Below are 21,169 nucleotides of genomic sequence, written 5' to 3' on the forward strand. Positions count from 1 at the left end.
TTTTGTATCAACAGCATAAGATAATGGGTTTTAAGCTTAAACCTTTAGGTCTTTTTTCAACCTAGATTACTATGAAACTACGTAGCAATATTAAATCAGGCTGACATTAAGAAAATGTTCATTTGGACGTGTCTGATTTCTGTTTGGAAATTGTTAATTTTTGAATTTCAGAAGCCCATTATTTCCTATGTACAATGAATGAAGGTGGCAGTCACAAGTTACCAAAGTAATAACCAGTTTAGGGAGTTATCTGCAAAACTGCTGAAATACCAAAGTTTAGAAAGGAATAAGAAAATACGAATTTTGCGCTTTAGGCTGTTTAGTAGAATACTCCCTAGTTTACTATTATTTTGTGGGATTGCCATAATGATACCAATTACCAAAATATTACCAAAATCTGGTAAATAAATCCCTAATTTGGTATAATTAATTATGACAATCCAATGGAAGTTTATCAAATTAGTGATGTATTTGCTAAACTGAATAAACTGAAGAGATGTTTAGTACATAGCTAACCAATTTGGTATCCTTAAATATCACATGTAATTGTATGTAAGGATAGTACATCTACTAAATTCTTGAAAGATCTAACTTAAGAAAATCCCTTTATTTAATTATCCTAAAATTGGTAATTTAAGCGTACTTTTCTTAATATTGATCTTTCAGCTGTTTAGAATAACTACCTAATTTGGCATCTTTATGAAAATAAATAAATCAGAAAAATGTTGTTTTGGTTTGTTTTTGGTTATCGGTTCACTATGTTATTTTTTGATTCAGAAATGTGTTATGTCTGAAATTGCTAAATTTGGCCAATTTTATCCAAATTTCATTTCAGGTTTAAATCAATTACACATCCTTACAATTTAGCTTTACAACACACATAGTTTTTGCAAACAACAGACTTCTAAAAATCAACAGAGATGTATTTATCTGATACCATCGTACATTACCATAAGCCTCCCACAGCTTGGTCATGCTACACAGAGTGAGGTAAGCTGGCACATGGGGGGGGGGGGGGAGGAGGCGAGTGGAGAGTGGGTAAGACACATGGGTAGCTGAGGGAATGAGATATATGGAATATGAGGGGCTGGGGGAATGAGATACATGGGGGCTGGGAGAATGAGATACATGAAGGGAGGAATTGAGACATATGGGGGGCCAAGGGAATGAGACATATGGGGGAGAGGAGATACATGGAGAGACTAGGAAGAGCAACATAGAGGGCTGAGGTTGAAAGCGACCAGGTTGTGGGTGGAAAAGACACACACATTGAGCTTGGGGGAGAGACACCCAGAGGGGCTGGAGGGACACAAATAAACACAGAGGGGTTGGGGAAAGGACAAAAGAGACACATAGAGATAAAGAGGCTGGGGAAGAAAGAGACACACAGTTTGGGAAGGAAATAATGTGATGCATCTTTGCCGGGCCCATGACGGTTGTCATGGGTCCGGCGGTCCTGTGGGACCTGGACTGTGCTGGGAGTTCTGGGCCCCACATTCCCTATGTACACATAGATATAGCAATTACAAATGTATATATGTGTACCTGCCGGCCCATGGCTACCTGTTCACAGCAGAAGGGGCCCAACAGACTTGGTCTTCATTTGCCAGTAGTGGTTGGATTTAAATACTTTGTGAGTGTTGGGGGGGAGGAGGGAGAGAATGTGTGTGTCTGTATGTCTGTCATTGAGTGTGTATGTTTGTCAGTGTGTGTGTGTGTGTGTGTGTGTGTGTCTGTCAGTGAGTTTGTGTTTTTTTGTGTCTGTCAATGTGTGTCTGTGAGTGTGTATGCCAGTGAACGTGGGCAGGTGTGAGTGTCTGTGAGTGAGTGTGTGTATTTCTGTCAGCCTGTGACTGTGAGTGAGTGTGTTTGAGTGATTGTGCATGTCTTTGAGTGAGTGTGTCTGTCAGTGTGTGCATCTGTCCGTGTATGTCTGAGTGATTGTGCATGCCTGTCAGATTGTGTCAATTCAATGTATGTGTGTATGTCAGTTCATGTGAGAGTGTGTTAGTGTTTGTCTGTTAGTCAAAATATGTATTCGTCTTTGACAGGAAGAGGTGTGGCCATTGCAGGGAGGGGTGGGGTAAATTTAAATTAGGGTGCACCCAAGTTCTATCATGCCTAGGGCAGCACAAATCCAAAATACACCACTGATGCATACCCTGGCAAATGTGTATATAAGAGTGCCAGTGTGAAGAGGTTAAATAGAGCCTGCAATGAGGGATCTATAGCAAGGAGTGGTATAAAAGTAGATTCATTGTATTTATTGGGTACACAACCCAAATAGAACATCCTTTAAACATATAATTAGAGTTACTCTTTCCACTTTATATCTATACATCAACAAAATGAAAATATATTTATCATATGTCTGCATATACTTTTGATTTGCTAAATATGATGGATTTACATTACATCTGAAGTATTTCCAGGATTCCATGTGTTTGTTACTGAAGATATTTTGGCACTTTTTTGTTATATGTTTGGTCCACTGTAAATTCCAGCTTCCCCAATTAATTACACCCATACATCTAATGTAAAGACATTGGTATGTATATATAACTAAAATGTCAAACCATTTCTTGAGCATTGCCCTTTATGTTCTTGCATATTTTGCCAGTACTGAAGTATTAAACTTGGAGGCATACTGTGGGATGTAATAAGGTTGTAATAACCACAAGGGGAAAATGGAACTCTTTCCACATTAAACAAATTATTTGTAGGTGGATCCGTTATTTTTATCCCCTCTTTTTTTAGGCAAATTGCAACATACACATCTTCCAGATGCAGGTATTTTATTTTATATGATGATCTCAAGATTTTGGGAGCCAAATCTCCTGATAGCAAATATCCAGTTCCTGAGCAAAAGTCTGGATAATGGCTCTCTGGATAAACAGAATATGGCACATACCATTTGCTTTCCTTCCACCTATGAGGAACAGGGTCTTTGGCAACAGCACCAGTAAAGAAATCTTGTTTTGATGGAAGGTTTGGTTGAAGCATTTCTAGCAGATATTCTGTGTTCACAAACATGTCACTGTCAGTTTTCATGACATATTTGGATTGGGGACAATAGGTAGAGATCCATTCCATTCCCATAAGAGTTTTAAAGGTTAAGTTGTTATACGCCTCTTTAAAGTCTTTTTGGATAATGTCATGGTATTTTTGACTTTCACTTAAAATCAGCTTTGAATCTGCTTGATTTTCAAAACCCAACATAAACAGATGCATAATGGTTAACCCATCCTTAGCCCCATTTGCTTCATTTGCCCACGTGTTCCTGATAACCTGTCTTTGTTTCACTTCCTTTGCTATAGTTGATATAAGGAATATTAAGAATGGATTTTGATCCTTACATTTATCGGGTTCATTGATGATGTATTCATATAAATTGATGTTTAAATATGTTTTTGGATCCGAGGTTTGTGTTGATGTAGAAACATTCAAAATTACTCTTTGAATAATTTGCTTCACTGTGTTTCTTTCCAAGACTTCCAAATTTCTCTGACCTTTGACAGGTGAAATAATTTGCATTTGATTCAAAGGGTAGTTTTTACTCAGATGTGTGTAATATACATACCCACTTAAAAAAATGAGGGCTACAATCACATAAATCAATAAGATAAAACATTTTCTTCTGCAAACAGATGATAGTTGGGTGCTGTATGCCATATTGAGTTTTTCTAAATTTACAATACATAAAGCTGAATTGAATGGTGAAGGTGTTTCATTTAGAATATCCTTTACTCTGAAATGAAGAAGGAAATGTATTGTTAATATTTGTGAGAATGATTTGAACTAAATTAGGGCTTTATATAAATGAACACAACAATTTAAAAAATACATGTGATGACTCATTTGTAATCCAGAGCACACTCCCCACGTCATCTTCAGTTTAATACATCTCATACAGAAGCATTGGGACCTATGCCACATGTACAGCAATTACTGCACTTTGCCAATCCAATATGAGCAAATTTCTCATAAAAAAAGCATTAGATTTGAAGACCATTAAAAATCTTAGGTCCTCAAGAGAGATTCTAGCAATGAGACTGGGCTGCTGAATGCACCTCTAAAGGCAACTAGAGCTGTAGTTTAAGCAAAATTTAAACATTGACATTTCTGTAAAATGCCAATGTATTACATTATCAGAAAAAGTATCCGTGCACCAAAAGCACTTCATTAAAAATAAGTGATTTGCGGGCTTTTGGTGTACCTTTAAATGCTGTTGCATAAAGAATCCTAACATGTCAACACTGTCATATTGATAAACGTCACTGTATAGAATAGAAAGAGCAAACAGCATTCTCCAACATTTTATTTGTACTCTGCCAGCCTGAAACAAGTACAGTTTTTCTGCTTTCAACTGAAGTGTATTTATGGAATGGTGCAGCCATAATGAAAAAGTATTCCATTGCAATTCAAGACATAAATAGAAACAATCATCAATGAACAGTATTAAAATAAACCTTGGCAGGAAGTAAAGTTCCATAACATAGCTTTCAGTTAGTGACTGAATATTTATTCCACTCTCTAACTTCTCATTATACTAGAGAGCTCTCTGTGCGCTGCCTGCAACAGTCCATTCTAATCACTTGGTGTTTAAGGGAGAAGGGAACAGGGACAGAAAGCTGGAGTGGGACACAGAAGACTGAGAGATGCAGAAAACTGGGGAACAGAGAAGGCAGGTGGATGCAGAAAACTTGTGAAAATAGAAGGATTGGTAATAAAGAAAGCCGAAGTGCACAGAAGGCTGCTGGACACATAACACTGAGGTAGACAGACGGCTCAGTAATACCAAAAGCTGGGGTAGGCAGAACACCGAGAAAGATAGAAAGCTGCAGGATATATAAGATTTCTTTTAAAATTGGCACTTTTATATATAAAGCAAGCTGTCTGCTAAATATAGATCACTCTTCACTTTCAGGGTTATTTACTAAAGTGAACATTGTAAGAAATTGAAATGTAAGGCCAAAGTAGCCAAACTGAAAGCATAAATTACTTTGTTAGTTTATCAACATTTGTCTAGTTTGGCCTTAATTTTGAAATTCCCCAGAACTCCCAGTTTAGTAAATAACCTGGAATTCATCATGGGGCATCACTAACAAGATTACTCTCTAACGTGAGAATTTAAAGCAGGATAACCAGATCCACTATGTTTACAGGGACACCTATAGGTTTCACATATTTATGAAAATTCATGAAAAGATTTGCCCTGCCGTGTGTATAATGCATTTTCTGCATTATTGCCTATAGCTTAATAGCTCAATTGCAGGATTCTTTATTTCCTAATTGCGTAATCTCATACACCATCTTCTGAATTCTAAATACTACAGGGCTTCCCTTTTCATGTGCTGCCAATCAAAATATATATGTGATATGTGTCCAAGAAAACATGGTCAATCTGGTCACCCTGGTTCAAAATTTATTTAAAATGTCCATAGTAGCTGAATAGAACACAGTTTATTTAGGGATTTTTCCAGTGGGCTATTGTGAACTTAAATCTGAAATTCACCTTGGATATACCTTCATACTGTAGCCCATGAAGCAGCGCAGCTAAGTGGAATGGGCCTTGACATGGATAGGAGACAGGCATAGGAGGTGTTTAGTGTTGGGGTTTAGCTAAAGAAAGTGAGGTGGGGTTTTTGGCTGTGGGAGTATATATAGTGGCCATTTTAGATCAGGGGCTATCTTAATTTAATCCGCACTTAGCTGTTTTGTCCCACCCACCCTCCCTCCCCTTTTTATGGTTCTAGCTCCCATTTGGTCACAGCAGCGAGGGATTGATTGGCAAGTTGGGGTGTTGGTCATCTGTCCAGTTCTAAGAGAGTTTAGTTCGCTAAGAACAGTTAGGTATGGAAGGGTAATGGTTGGTGCGAGCTCATTGGTAGCTCTGAACCTGGTGTGTGTAGGGTGTATCTCTGTATACCCCTACATTATGGAATATGGTGGTTGGTTCAAGCTCGTAGATAGCTCCAAACCTGGTGTGTGTAGGGTGTATCTCAGTTATAACCCTACATTGTGGAATAGGGTAAATCATGCCCTCGGTGGCAATGGTTTATGCGGTTATATGTTAGAATGTGATATCATGTATTGTTTATGAGGGTGATTGTCTGGGGTAGAATTGTTAAAGGATTTGTGGTTGATATAAAAATAAATCTCTCTTAATATAAATAAATAGTAAGTAAATAAATATAATACAGTAAATCAATATCATATTGTGTATTATAAGTGTTTGTTTTTTTCCATCATGCGTGTCAGATTTCTTTAGGTAGACCACATTTTTAAAATCAGACGTACCCTTTTCTGAAAATTTAAAAAATTAATAAAAAAGAAATATATTCATATTTTTAAGTTTCTATTTCATGGTACATCTCCCTAGATATCGAATCACTTACAAGTGTGTATTGCAGAATACAACAATATCTTAAAAAATATTAATAATAATGAGGTTAAATAATAAGAATAATAATGCTACAGTTATGTAAAAAAATATATATTTACTGATTATTTTTAAAAGCCAGCTTGAAGTGAGGTCAGTAGGTTGACAATTAGTGTTATAATAAAGTTATTACTTAATAGTCCTGAGCTTAAAATAATATAGATTAACTTTTTACTTTTCTTTTTGTCCTATATCCCATGAGTAATTCTGACTTCTTTTAAAGGACACTAAAGTCACCCATACTACTTCAGCACATTGAAGTGGTCTGGGTGCAGTGTCCCAGTCTCGCTTAGTCCTGCAATATTTGCTAATACAATAACATAGCAATTACTAGCCTTTATGACAGCGGTAGAACTAATGCTGGTGCAGTTGCACTAGGGCCCGCACTGTCAGGGTAATATTGTTTTATTGCTGTACAGGGGCAACTGAGCACTTCCAGGCAGGATTGGAGGAAGTGACAGCATATTACTTTCTCCCAGTTATAAGGAGAAAGCAGTGAACAGCAGGGAGGAAGAAGGAGGCAACAGCCAGGGCCGCCATCAGGGGGTGACAATCATAACAGTTGTAACGGGCCCGGCGGTCCTGGGGGGCCTGGACTGCTTTGGCAGTCCAGGGCCCCGCAATTACTCTCTGTACCTATATATAGCGATGATCGCTATATATAGGTGCAGCCGCGGGCCCCCGGCTCCCTATACTTGCAGAGGGGGCCCAGCGGACTGCAGCTGTACTTTACAGCATTTCCCTCGCTCTAACTCCCGTGAGACGTTACCATGGCAAAACTCCGCACGGCGCGCACACCACATCTCGCGGGTGTTAGAGCGAGGGGAATGCTGTAAAGTACAGCTGCAGTCTGCTGGGCCCCGACTGCAAGTATAGGGAGCCGGGGGGGCCTCACCATGCCACCGGACCACCAGGGATCATGGAATCTCCCCCCTCCCTGAACCAGGTAAGAAACAGGGAGGGGGGAATAACAGATTACATTTGCATTATTACATTACATGCATACACTAGTAAACACACACACACTCTGCATTCATTACACTGACACACACTCTGCATTCACTACACTAACACACACTCTGCATTCACTACACTAACGCACACTCTGCATTCACTACACTAACGCACACTGCATTCATTGCGGGGGGGATGCCGGCCAGGCAGGGGTGCGGGGGGGCCCAGACCTTATATATGTATATGTATATATGTAACCACTCCCCTTTACAAATGTCAAGTCTAGACGTGCACACTCACTGACACATATACACACACACTGACAGATACACAATCTGACTGATTTTAAATAAATGTATTGACAGACACACACTGACATACATTCTCAATATCAGACACATATTCTCACTGATTTGAAACACACACTTACTGGCAGACACACTGGCACACACTCTCACTTATTTGCAGCACACTCAATGACAGACACACATTAACTGGCAGACACACTGACACAGACTCTCACTGATTTGAAGCACACTCACTGACACGCACATACACTCACTGACAGATACACTGACATACACTCTCAATGACAGATATACACTCTCAGTGATTTGGAACATATTCACTGACAGATACACTCACACACATACACTGACAGACATTCTGAAACACACTATCTGTGACACACACGCACAAACACACACACTAACACACACACTGACAGAAACACACTGACAGGCACAAACACAGACACACACACTGTGGCGAAAATAACTTTGCCACTGGGTTTTGGAGAGGACTAATGGCCAGCCTTTTGCCCAAAAACTATGGGCCCTGCAAAAAAGACATACTAAAAAGTCTATTTGGGCTTATTGGATTTTAAAACACTTTGTCTGCCCTTTAAATCCATGGGAAAATGTGCCTCTTCCCCTCCCCCTTTTTCCTGCCCTATTGTTCTCCAGCAGGGCGTTGTCCCAGGGACACTGCCAGACCAGTTGAAACTGGCTGCTTTGTCCCTCCTCAGTCTCCCATCAGCCCTTGCTATTGTTTAAACCCATGGTGATCCAACTGTATTCGTGAGATCTGAGCGATTTTCAGACATATTGAGCGCTCAGATCCAAGCTATCTGGGGATATGTTGGACATATAGGTTAAACATTGTATTATAATAGTTATGTTTGTTTGTGTGGTTTTTGTAACAGTTTTGACTTATAGATATTTCCTGTACCTGGAGATAATTAAGTTAACACAGCCACTTAAGCCAATTGTTAGAGAAGAAGATAGACTGGCCGCACAGCCTAAATTTGTGGAACTATTTATGGGGATATGTGCTGTTTTGGGGTGTCTTGTGAAAAATGCCTGTGGGTAATTGAATTAGTCCATTGTGTTTTCTGCCTGTGGGTTAGTCCATTGTGTTTGTTAATTGCATCACAGGCAGAGGGGAGAGTTTGTGCACATTATCTGGGAGTGTCTATCTGTACAAACCTGTTTTGATTGGCTTTGTAACTTTGTATCCTGTGCTCCACAAGGTCCACGTGGGTGGTAACCTTGTGGAAAAAAAACCTGTATATAAGAGACAATAAACTCTCATACTGCTGAGTTCCTGTTTTACCCTCAACATAGAACCTTGTCTCATGTTTGGGGGAAAAGTATGCATCTACATTGGGGATTGTATACTCCCCTGGCTATAATCACTAAGCTCTTTTAATAGCTTGTTCCTGCTTTACTCTCTGAAGGAAGAGAGGTTCACCCACTGGAGCCTTGTCGTAAGGTCCAGGGTGGGTAGGAGACGGCGAAACCCCAGCCAAGCCGCGGCGGTTCGTGGGGTCTGCAGTGCTTATGGTGTCGAATGGAGTGCTTGGAGCCCTCAGGAAGCACTAGGATCATCCATCAACGGAGGTACCCAGTCGGGGTGCCAGGTGATCCGTTACACACACAATTTATGCATTCTGTCATACACACTCACAAATACATTTTAATTCTTGTTTTATATATTTTTTTTTTTTATGTCTACCCAGCCTTCCTATCCTCGGATCCTTGGAAGAGCTGGTGGGGGGTCATCTCCTAAGGGTCCATTGTGGAATGGATCTCCTCCTTGGGGACCAGTGGTTCTAGTGCTCTTCTAGCTCCTTACTCCTTACTGAGCAGTTAGATGCATTAGTGATCCCTCACCGCCCGCACCACCACCTGCCTCCTCTCTCCCCTGGACACACTATTTCGTCAGAGTAGGCACTTGCAGTCCAGATAAGTAGGTGCCTACACTGCATCAGTTAAGAAGTGCCCACACTGGAGGCACTTTGAGGTGTCCAAGCCTATCAGTATCTCCCACGTCATTGTACCTTGGTGTGGGACACCCTGTGCCAATGTCCAGGATTGGCACTTCAAAGTCTTGTCATTAGGTAGTAATAAGAAAACTAATTCCTTTGTGTACCAATAGAATTTAATATGTTTATAGTGGGAAACCATAGGAATTGTCAATATAAAGAGATTCATGGCTTATTCCCTTATTTGCGACACGTACAGATCAGCTATTATTTCCTTTATTGCAATTGTAAGTAATTCAGTGTGTTAAACTGTGGTGTTAAGTAAGAAGAAGGGGTGAGGTTTAGGGAGGGACAAGGGTTGTGGCTTTAGGGCTGGATTATCAAATATTTTGGGGTTCGGGTGTATTTTGAAGGGCAAACTACTGAATTTCTCTAAGCTTTTGTCCGTTCTCATATACTTTGTTTTTGTTGCACTAACTTGGCTCTCCCCAACTTAAAATGGTAATCCAGCCATGGGCCCCTTGCTCACAGTCTAGAGGGATATTAACTATACCTCATTGACAAGGCCCAAAGAAGGCCAAAACCATCTTCTGGAGTTGCTGTATTTCTTGTAAAGAGAGAACTTGCTGGCATTTCAGTTCTGGACTGCCGTTACAGATGGGATCAATCTGATATGCTTCATAATATGCTCTCTCAGTAATGGCATAAGTGAACAAAAACAATTTTGAGACCTGAGTAGGGATTTACCAAAAAGTCAAGCTACTGAGTTTCTCTAAGCTTTTGTTCACACTCACAGACCTCATATTCTTTGTATTTTGACCTCAGCAAAGCTTCTGTTTTTTACATATGTAGCATTGGTAGATTAATTTAATTTAACATAATTTATGATACAAAGTTCTTAGTATAAGTTATTAAGTGGTCAATACCATTGAGACCTCTGGAGACCATGACTTACAAAGACTTGAGAACTGTGTGTACCAGAAACACCTCTCACCTTTTATGTAGTCATTATAGGCATCTTTCTAGAGCTACACATGAAAGTCCACTATTTCAAGAGGTTGAGCAGCCTCTGCTATTCGACTTATTTGGGTTACAGACACTGATCTGGGTCAGAATAGCAGGATTAAGGAGCAATAATCTATTTAGTGCATATACCCTTTATGTATTTAGGACCATGAGGTCTAGCAAGCATATACTAATTTAATTAAAAGGTTTGACTTCTTACCTGGGATGCACCTTCACTATAATGCAGGGCTTAAAGCAGCATTGTCATGGCAGGATCCTTTTTTTTTTTAACTCCTCTCTTGACTCGTCTATATTGTATTGTCCCCCTAGTCACCTGCAAATGCCTCTTGGTCCCCTATTTAACCTTTTTTTTAACCTCTTTCCGTCTTGTCCGGATCTGCCACTGGCTGCTCACTGTTTAGTAGACATGCCCTTACTCATGGCACAGCGAGTAGGGGCAGGAGTGAGATTTTAACTTTTAAATATTTTTATTAATACATTTTTCAACAATAACAACAATACAGAAACAATAACTAACAAAAACAGGGGAAATACAATGAATGTACAACATCCAATAATACATCATAAATAGAATTGAGCGAACCCGGACTGTAAAGTTTTTTGGACCCCAGACCTGAACACGGACATATCACTGTATGTTCGGGTTGGGATTCGGTTTTCGGCGATTTAATGGCACATTTTGAAAGGCTGCAGGGCAGCTAATCACCAAACGTTTGACTTGTGTGCCCTTAGAAGCCATCACAGCCATGCCTACTAATGACATGGCTGTGATTGGCAGTGCAGCATGTGACCCAGCCTCTATATATAAGCTGGAGTCGCGTAGCGCCGCACGCACATGCGTTCTTATTAGTGTAGGGAGAGGATGCTGCCACTGATAGGGACAGCTTAGGAAAGAATTCAAACTAGTACATTAGTGGGGTGGGGTGCACTTCATATCTGAAAGTCAAATAGAAGCTTCAAATACTGCGGTTACATCGGAGTTTTAAAAAGTATTTTTTTTTGGTGCTAAATAGTACATTAGTGGGGTAGTACATTAGTGGGGTGCACTTCATATCTGAGAGTCAAATAGAAGCATCAAATACTGCTGTCACGTTTCAGTTTTAAAACTTAAAATTAGTTTTTTGGGTCCTAAACTGCTAAATATTATTTTAGTGGGATGCACTTCATATCTGAGAGTCAAATAGAAGCATCTAATAGTGTGCTTACAGCGCAGTGGTAAACATTATTATTTTCTGGGTGCTAATCTGCTAAATAGTACATTTGGGGCCTGCACTTCATATCTGAGAGTCAAATAGAAGCGTCAAATACTGCGGTTACAGCGCAATTGTAAACATTCTAATTGTTTTGGTGCTAAACTGCTAAATAGTACATTTTGTGGCCTGCACTTCATATCTGAGAGTCAAATAGAAGCGTCTAATAGTGTGCTTATATTCTTATTTTCTGGATGCCTTCACTAACAATAAAATTAAATTCCTAATCACTGATCCAACAGCGGCGGCCAGCACTAAAAGGGTTATTTTGTTTATTTTTTTTTTTATATCAATAGCAAAAAAAAGTAATGTTGGCTTGATCAGAGAGCCCTCTGTTCACCTTGATTACTGAAATTGCATTACACAACACATATACTGTACAGTACAGTGTTCAGGTAGCAGGGTAAGAATTAACAATTTAAAAAAAAACTGCTGTAGCAGACAAAAATGTTTTTTTTTTTAAATAATCTCATGTATCAGTGTGTGTATGTGTGTTTGTCAGAGTGTGTACCTGTGTATCAAGGTGTGTATATGTGCCAGTGTGTGTATCTGTGTGTCAGTGAATGTTTGTCAGTGTTTGTGTATATGAGTGTGCATGTATGTGTCACTGTGCTATTCTGTGTCAGTGTGTGTGTTTGTGTTAAGGTGCATATATGTCAGTGTGTGCATCTGTATGTGTGTAAGTGTTAATGTGTATATGAATTTGTATGTATATATATATATATATATATATATATATATATATATATATATATATATATGTGTGTGTGTGTGTGTGTATATCTGTGCTAGTATGTATGTTTGTGGCACGGTATGTGTGTATGTGCTTACATCCATGCAATCAAACACCAACATAACACACTTTTGCAATCTAACACACAAATTACATACAAACACGCCCCTGTATTAAAAACTAAAATTATATACAAGCACCCCTTTACCCAAACACCAACACTACACACAAATGCACACCTGTGTTTAAAAGCCAACACATCCCTGTATTGAAACAAACAGTACACACAAGAACAACATTTGCACTCCAATGGCTACTCAACATACAAATACATACATTTTTTTTACAAAACCATGCTTACATTCAAACACACAAAGGCTGCTCAAATGTACAACCCTGAAAGGATGGACAATTGTAGTTCCTCAGCTGGCATAGCATTGTTGATTGAGGATACAGCTGTAGATCTACAAAATTAAAATTAGAATAGGGTAATACAATATGAGACACATCAGTTGTATATTTTCAATTAAAATAAGTGTTTTTACCAAACTATTCACTTTTATGATGGGGATTTGGTAACTTATTTTTTTTTGCGTATTTATACATATGATACCTCTCTACATTAGTTACGCTACTGCTATCATCTATAATGTATCTAATCTGTCTATCGTTCTCTGTCTGTCTTTCTATATGTGTAATTGAATGGTCCTCAACTGGACACATGAACATTAACCCATTCATTGTTAAGGCACATTAGAGAGATTAATCAAAACAAATCAAAACACTAAACTAAAACAAACATTACAAATCTAATCAAAATCTGTAAAGCCCCCCCCAAAAAACATACAAAAGTATGACTTAAGTCTGAACAAAAAGTAAGGCAAGCATAATCCATCACACTGCTAACACTATGAATGATCATTCTCAAAAAAAAATAAAAAAATGACTGCAATCAGGCAGGGTGCCATGGACCAGGGGGTGCCACGTGGCCTACACAGCTCGCACACTCTCCTAGTGACAGCCTGTGAGGGAGTGCTCAGAGCTCTCCCCTAATACAAGCTGTGCTGTGTTGCCTGGCTGCGCTCCGCCCCCCGCCTTTTAACTCTGCTTAACTGATAGTCCCCACTCGGGTCTATCAGTTAGGGCAAAGGGGGCAGAGTTAAGCGGCAATCGGAGGCGGAGCTACACAGCAAGTGGGGGAGGAGCGACAGGCAGGTGAACCCTCTGCCTGGTAAGTTAAGGGAAGCAGGAAGTAGTTCCTGCTCCGCGACCAAGCCCAACTGTGCCCCGGCCCCCTCACTTTGCCTAACTGTGCCTCCTGCCCCCCCATCTAGCCTATCTTTGCCCCTGCTCCCCCTCGCTACCCACTGTGCCCCAGCTATCTACTGTGCCCCAGCTCCCCAGCAACACACTGTGCTCCTGCTCCTGCTCCCCCACTTACCCACTGTGCCCCTTGCTTCCCCAGCTACCACCACTGTGCTCTCTCTCCCCAGCTACCTTCTGTGCCCCTGCTCCCCCAACATCCCACTGTGCCCCTGCTCCCCCACCTTCCCACTGTTCCCCTGCTCCTCCATTTACCCACTGTGACCCTGCTCTCCTACCTACTACACTACCCCTGCTCCCCCACCCACCACTACACTACCTCTACTCCCCCACATACCACAACTTTGCCCCTGCTCCCCAACCTACCAATACACTACCCTTGCTGCCCCAGCTACCACCACTGTGCCACAAGGTCCCCCACCTACCACCACTGTGCCCCTTGCTCCACCAACCACCACTGTGTGATTGGTTATGTTGCCTTTGAGACCGTATGGTACCCCAGGAATGAGAATTACCCCCATGATCTTATACCATTTGCAATAGTAGACAACGCAAGGCATTGCAAATGGGATATGTCCAGTCTTTTTTAGTAGCCACTTGGTCACAAACACTGGCCAAAGTTAGTGTTAATATTTGTTTCTGTGTGAAAAATGCAAAAAACTAATTTGAACGCCAATTTCGGCCAGTGTTTGTGACTAAGTGGCTACTAAAAAAGACTGGACATACCCCATTTGCAATACCTTGGGTTGTCTACTATTGCAAATGGTATGCCATCATGAGGGTAATTTTCATTCCTGGGCTACCATACGGTCTCAAAGGCAATGTAACCAATCTGGTGAATTTCAATGTGAAAACACTGTAATGCAAGCCTTATTTTTGACTTTGGAACTTTTGAAAACACCATAAAACCTGTACATGAGGGATACTGTTATACTCAGGAGACTTCGCTGAACACAAATATTAGTGTTTCGAAACAGTAAAATGTATCACAACTATTATATCGTCCGTGTAAGTGCCATTTGTGTGTGAAAAATGCAAAAAATTTCACTGACGATATCATCGTTGTAATACATTTTACTGTTTTGAAACACTAATATTTGTGTTCAACTAAGTCTTTTGAGTAAAACAGTTACAGGGTTAAATATACACTGCGTGCAGAATTATTAGGCAAATGAGTGTTTTGACCACATCATCCTCTTTATGCATGTTGTCTTACTCCAAGCTGTATAGGCTCGAACGCCTACTACCAATTAAGCATATTAGGTGATGTGCATCTCTGTAATGAGAAGGGGTGTGGTCTAATGACATCAACACCCTATATCAGGTGTGCATAATTATTAGGCAACCTCCTTTCCTTTGGCAAAATGGGTCAAAAGAAGGACTTGACAGGATCAGAAAAGTTAAAAATAGTGAGATATCTTGCAGAGGGATGCAGCACTCTTAAAATTGCAAAGCTTCTGAAGCGTGATCATCGAACAATCAAGCGTTTCATTCAAAATAGTCAACAGGGTCGCAAGAAGCGTGTGGAGAAACCAAGGCGCAAAATAACTGCCCATGAACTGAGAAAAGTCAAGCGTGCAGCTGCCAAGATGCCACTTGCCACCAGTTTGGCCATATTTCAGAGCTGCAACATCACTGGAGTGCCCGAAAGCACAAGGTGTGCAATACTCAGAGACATGGCCAAGGTAAGAAAGGCTGAAAGACGACCACCACTGAACAAGACACACAAGCTGAAACGTCAAGACTGGGTCAAGAAATATCTCAAGACTGATTTTTCTAAGGTTTTATGGACTGATGAAATGAGAGTGAGTCTTTATGGGCCAGATGGATGGATTGGTAAAGGGCAGAGAGCTCCAGTCCGACTCAGATGCCAGCAAGGTGGAGGTGGAGTACTGGTTTGGGCTGGTATCATCAAAGATGAGCTTGTGGGGCCTTTTCGGGTTGAGGATGGAGTCAAGCTCAATTCCCAGTTTCTGGAAGACACCTTCTTCAAGCAGTGGTACAGGAAGAAGTCTGCATCCTTCAAGAAAAACATGATTTTCATGCAGGACAATGCTCCATCACATGCGTCCAAGTACTCCACAGCGTGGCTGGCAAGAAAGGGTATAAAAGAAGTAAATCTAATGCCATGGCCTCCTTGTTCACCTGATCTGAACCCCATTGAGAACCTGTGGTCCATCATCAAATGTGAGATTTACAAGGAGGGAAAACAGTACACCTCTCTGAACAGTGTCTGGGAGGCTGTGGTTGCTGCTGCACGCAATGTTGATGGTGAACAGATCAAAACACTGACAGAATCCATGGATGGCAGGCTTTTGAGTGTCCTTGCAAAGAAAGGTGGCTATATTGGTCACTGATTTGTTTTTGTTATGTTTTTGAATGTCAGAAATGTATATTTGTGAATGTTGAGATGTTATATTGGTTTCACTGGTAAAAATAAATAATTGAAATGGGTATATATTTGTTTTTTGTTAAGTTGCCTAATAATTATGCACAGTAATAGTCACCTGCACACACAGATATCCCCCTAAAATAGCTATAACTAAAAACAAACTAAAAACTACTTCCAAAAATATTCAGCTTTGATATTAATGAGTTTTTTGGGTTCATTGAGAACATGGTTGTTGTTCAATAATAAAATTAATCCTCAAAAATACAACTTGCCTAATAATTCTGCACTCCCTGTAGTGCTAGCAAATAACATTCACTGGACTTTTGGCCTGGGTTGTCAGGCAGGTCCCACAAATTGTAATTAATAAAATGACCTAATTATGTAAACATTTTACATAAATATGTACGTAGAATTAATATATATGTAGTGATATATACGTATATACTTATGTATATAGATATATATTATTTTGTTCTACATGTATTTTGATATCTATATATATATATATATATATATATGTATTTATATTAATTTTAAAATACAGTTAGAACAAATTTACACATATATATATGCCGCAAGGACCTCGCGATCACATGCCCCAGGTGAGACCGAAACGGACAGAGGGGGCTCCCTGGGCTGTCAGGTGAGTCCCCACACCGCGATTGCCTGCGTGGGATCGCCAGCGACCTGGTAAGTGAATAGGACAGCGGGGACGTGCTATGCCGCCCCCGGCGTTTAGAGCTGGGTCCCCAAGGGCGACATAGCACGCCCGCCATCTTTAAGGGGTTAATTCTTTACAGCTGTTGTAGAGAGGACATCATGGTCTTCAAGTAATATGTATTGTGATAGGCTGGGATGCCAGCCTATCCTCTTCCTTTTTATCAAAAATGGAAAGTTCTCAAGAGGATATTCATAATTTAAAAAGCTATTAAGTTCCAAGTTTTTAAAGGTCCTTGTAAAATAGAGCAATTTTTGAATAAAAATATTGTAATTTAACAACACTGACAATGTTCACTGCATTTACTAAAATGAGAATACAAAGTAAATGAAGGGGAGATTTAAAATTTAAGGCAATAACAGGTGAACTAAAGGCATAATGGACTCAGAGAATGTTTCCATTTTGGGTATTTTGACCTTAAAGTTGAAATATATTTTAAATTTAATTTGAATTCTCGCTTTGGTAAATAACCTTATAACTTCTATAATGTAATTTGATGTTGTATTACTTTGAGACATTAAACAATTCAGACAATAGGATACTACAGGTTTGTACTGCTTTCTTGTGACAGTTACCCATTACCAGTAAGAGTACTTTCACTAATTTAAGCAGCATGTTGTTGTTGTTATTATTAAGACTATTTAACACATGCAGTTTCTAAGCAATCTGTTAATCTATTCCTCCAGTTTATCACAATGTACAGTTTAGTAAAAGTAAACAAAATAAATGAATTTAAATGTAGCTGGTGATAGTGCTTTATAGTTACAATCCCTTCACCTACTTATTTTAAATATAATATTGTTAAATACTTAATTTTATAGTAAAAAAATATAAGAATCTCTTCCAAAAAGCCTGTACCATACCTGCAATTATCAAATGTTCGGTGCCAAGAAATACATGTCTGACAGCCTTTCAAACTTGCATCTAAATGACAGCTAAGCAGGACAAGGTGCCGTGTAATTTTTTTTTTTTTTTTTGCTCTCTGCACCCTTCATAGTTATTGAAGGATTGTAGCTGATGTGTAGTTCCTTGAATGACTAAAAGTTGAAAAACAGGTAATACTCAAAAAATTTGAATATCGTGCAAAAGTTCATTTATTTTAGTAATGCAGCGTAAAAGGGGAAACTAATATATGAGATAGATGCATTACAAACAAGTCCTTTGAAATGTTAGCTAGTAAAAGGTTATCCCAGTTACTGAAACTGCCACTAGCTAACATTCCAAAGGACTCGTTTGGCACCTGCATTCAAAAGGACTTTACAAAGTTGCAGTATATTGTGAATTTTAAATAACTCTTTTTAGTAACACCGAAGTTTTAAAACTCTAACATATGGAATGGCATTTTTTTTTAAATTCTTTATTTATGTTGACAGAGATAACATGCATAGATCGAATACATTTCGTAACTCAAGCAAATCTCAACATACACAGTGTATAAAGAGTGTAGTAACATACATATCGTATAGTCATGCAGTGGGTGGTAGCCAAAGATTCTTCACTATCACCCTCAAAACTGGTGCGTTAGTTACCTTCACTCCCTCTGATACTGCGAGTTACACTTTGTCAACTTTAGTTTTTTTTTTGTTTTAACTTGTTAATTGAAATATTATGAGCAATACAATGAGGTCAACAATGTAACAGGATATTTCATAGGTACGAGTATATCGACGTTGTTGATAACAGGGAGAGTTCAGTGTAAAACCTGCATACACAATAGTACAATACGGAAGGCGAACTAGAGTACATTGTATGTTAAAAAGTGCAGAGCGTGGGATGATGTTATAGCAGGTCATCGGGTATTGCAAGGTGATGCGTGCTGTTACTGTGTAGTAGGAATAAAGCTGTAATGTGTGGATGTAGACACTGGATGGTGGTATATTTAGGTGCACAACAGTTTGAGAGGTTTATACGGCTTATCAGCCTGGGAGGTTGGCAATGTTCGAGGGTGGATAAGGGTTTAGGCCTGATGGGAGAAGTGGTGGCTGTCACCTTATCTGTGATTACCTTGGAGGAATTGGAGCCAAGGTGTCCAGGTGGTGTGGTAGTCGTCATATTTGAGAGCGAAGGAGTAAGATAGTTTCTCCATTGTTCTAATGGAGTCAACCCTGGCAATCCAGGCTCTAATAGTCAGGGCTGTGGTCTGTTTCCACATCGTGGGGATTAGAGCGTTGGCTGCCGTTAGGAGGTGATTGAGTAGGATGCGTTGGCGTTTGTTTAGTGGTTGGGGGTATGTTAGGAATTCAGGTGTTTGGGGAAGGTTGATGCCAGTGATGGTGCGATGGTGCGAGGTTGGCAATCTTTCTCCAGTATTCTTGGATCACAGGGCAGAGCCACCAAATATGGCATGTGGTTCCCTCAGCTTGTTTGCATCTCCAACATGTTTTAGGTGTGTTAGGGAAGAAACTGTTAATGCGAGTTGGCGTATAGTGCCACCTGGCAACTCGCTTATAGTTGCTTTTGTGGGTGCTATTGCTCCTGGATGTATGGAAGATGTTTTGGAAAATGTTGTGCCAGTCTTTAGCCTGTATTTGGGTGGACAGTTCTTTGTCCCAGTGTGTGGTGTAATTTGGCAGGAACTCATCCTGTCTGTGGCGAATTGTTTTGTAGAAGGATGAGATTAGACCCCTACGTAATGTGTGTTGAGAACATTGTGTTTCAAATAGCGTGGGGTTCCTATGTCCCTGGAGGAGTATTGGGTCCGAGTGTAAGAAGTGTTTGATTTGTGCGTGTCTGAGTCTGAGCATGCCAGAGGGTTCGGCGTTGGGGATGAGGTCCTCTAATGGGATGATCCCTTTGTCATTGCGGACATCACCTAAAGTGAGTGTGTGGGTCTGTTTGGAGAAACTTTGGAGAGCGATTGGGTTAGTGCCTGGTAGGAAGGCTGGGTTGTCAGTGAGTGGGTAGAGCGGTGAGGGGTGTGGAGCTATATATTGGTCCCTCCTGATTTTATGCCAGGTCCTTAGGGTGTGAGGGATTGTCGGATTTAGCTCTGAGTTGTGTGTTGTTATGTTGGGCCTTCTTCCTAGCCAGGGAGCAATGTGTAGTGGTGTTGTGAAGAAGTTGGCCTCAATCCTTACCCATTGTGTGTCGTTACGGGGGTGTACCCATTCATATATTCTTGCAAGTGTAAGGGCTTTGTAATATGCCTCCAGGTCAGGGAGACCTAGGCCACCTCTCTTTTTACTTTTGGGGAGGCAGTCGTATCGGAGTCTGTTTTTTTTTTCCGCCCACATGAATGCTGTAAATGTCCGCTTAGCTTGTGCGAAGAAGGAGATAAGAATTTTGATGGGGAGGGTTTGAAGCAGGTAAAGAAGTTTGTGGAGTACATTCATTTTTAGGGTGTGGATCCTGCAGAGCCATCCAAACTGTGGCCTGTTCCAAGCCTTGAGGTCAGCTGCTATCTTAGCTAGGAGGGGAGGGAAGTTGATGTCATAGGTATGGTCTAGGAAGTGGTGAGTTGGACACCCAGGTATTTGACCGAATCTGAGGGCCACTGGAATGAGTAGGTTTTGTGAAGTATAGATTGGGTATTGTGGGATAGGTTGAGGGGGAGTATCTCGCTCTTGCTTACGTTGATTTTGTAGTTAGAGACTTGGTGGTATAGATCAATTTCTTGCATGAGGTGGGTCAGTGATGTCACTGGGTTTGAGATTGTGAACAGAAGATCATCAGCAAACGCAGTGACCTTGTATTCATTTTATGCCACTGTAAGGCGTAGTTCCTTGAATGACTAATAGTTGAAGAACAGGTGATATTCGAAAAATTAGAATATCGTGCAAAAGTTCATTTATTTTAGTAATGCAACTAACAACACATAGAAGAGGATGGTCAGAAAATGAAGGATAGACTACAGTGCGGAGATTAGTTTTGGTACGTCTAACAATAGAAAAATTAACACCATCAGGAGTATATTGTCTATTATTTAAGTCTAAAGCCTTAACGTCAGAAACTCTTTTGAAAGAGATGAGACATAGTAATGTGGTAAGCTTAAACAAAAGCAATTTTAAGGATAATGAGTCATTGGCACCCCATGATTCTATCAACTGGAGTACCAGAGTAACATCC

The 21,169-nt window shown here is 40.1% G+C and overlaps 1 protein-coding gene across 1 annotated transcript in view; it reads right to left on the reverse strand.

Annotated features, from left to right (window-relative positions):
• Positions 1-2,178: 2,178 nt before the first annotated feature.
• The window catches only part of LOC134568712 (beta-1,3-galactosyltransferase 2-like), a 145,594-nt gene continuing 126,603 nt past the window's right edge, over positions 2,179-21,169 (reverse strand). Inside the window, exon 2 of the mRNA XM_063427364.1 lies at positions 2,179-3,748. Within this exon, the coding sequence (XP_063283434.1) occupies positions 2,563-3,672 (1,110 nt within the window). The 5' untranslated portion in view covers positions 3,673-3,748 and the 3' untranslated portion in view covers positions 2,179-2,562. The remainder of the gene's footprint in view (positions 3,749-21,169) is intronic.

Source organism: Pelobates fuscus, chromosome 7 (assembly GCF_036172605.1).
Source record: "Pelobates fuscus isolate aPelFus1 chromosome 7, aPelFus1.pri, whole genome shotgun sequence".
Lineage (NCBI taxonomy): Eukaryota > Metazoa > Chordata > Amphibia > Anura > Pelobatidae > Pelobates > Pelobates fuscus.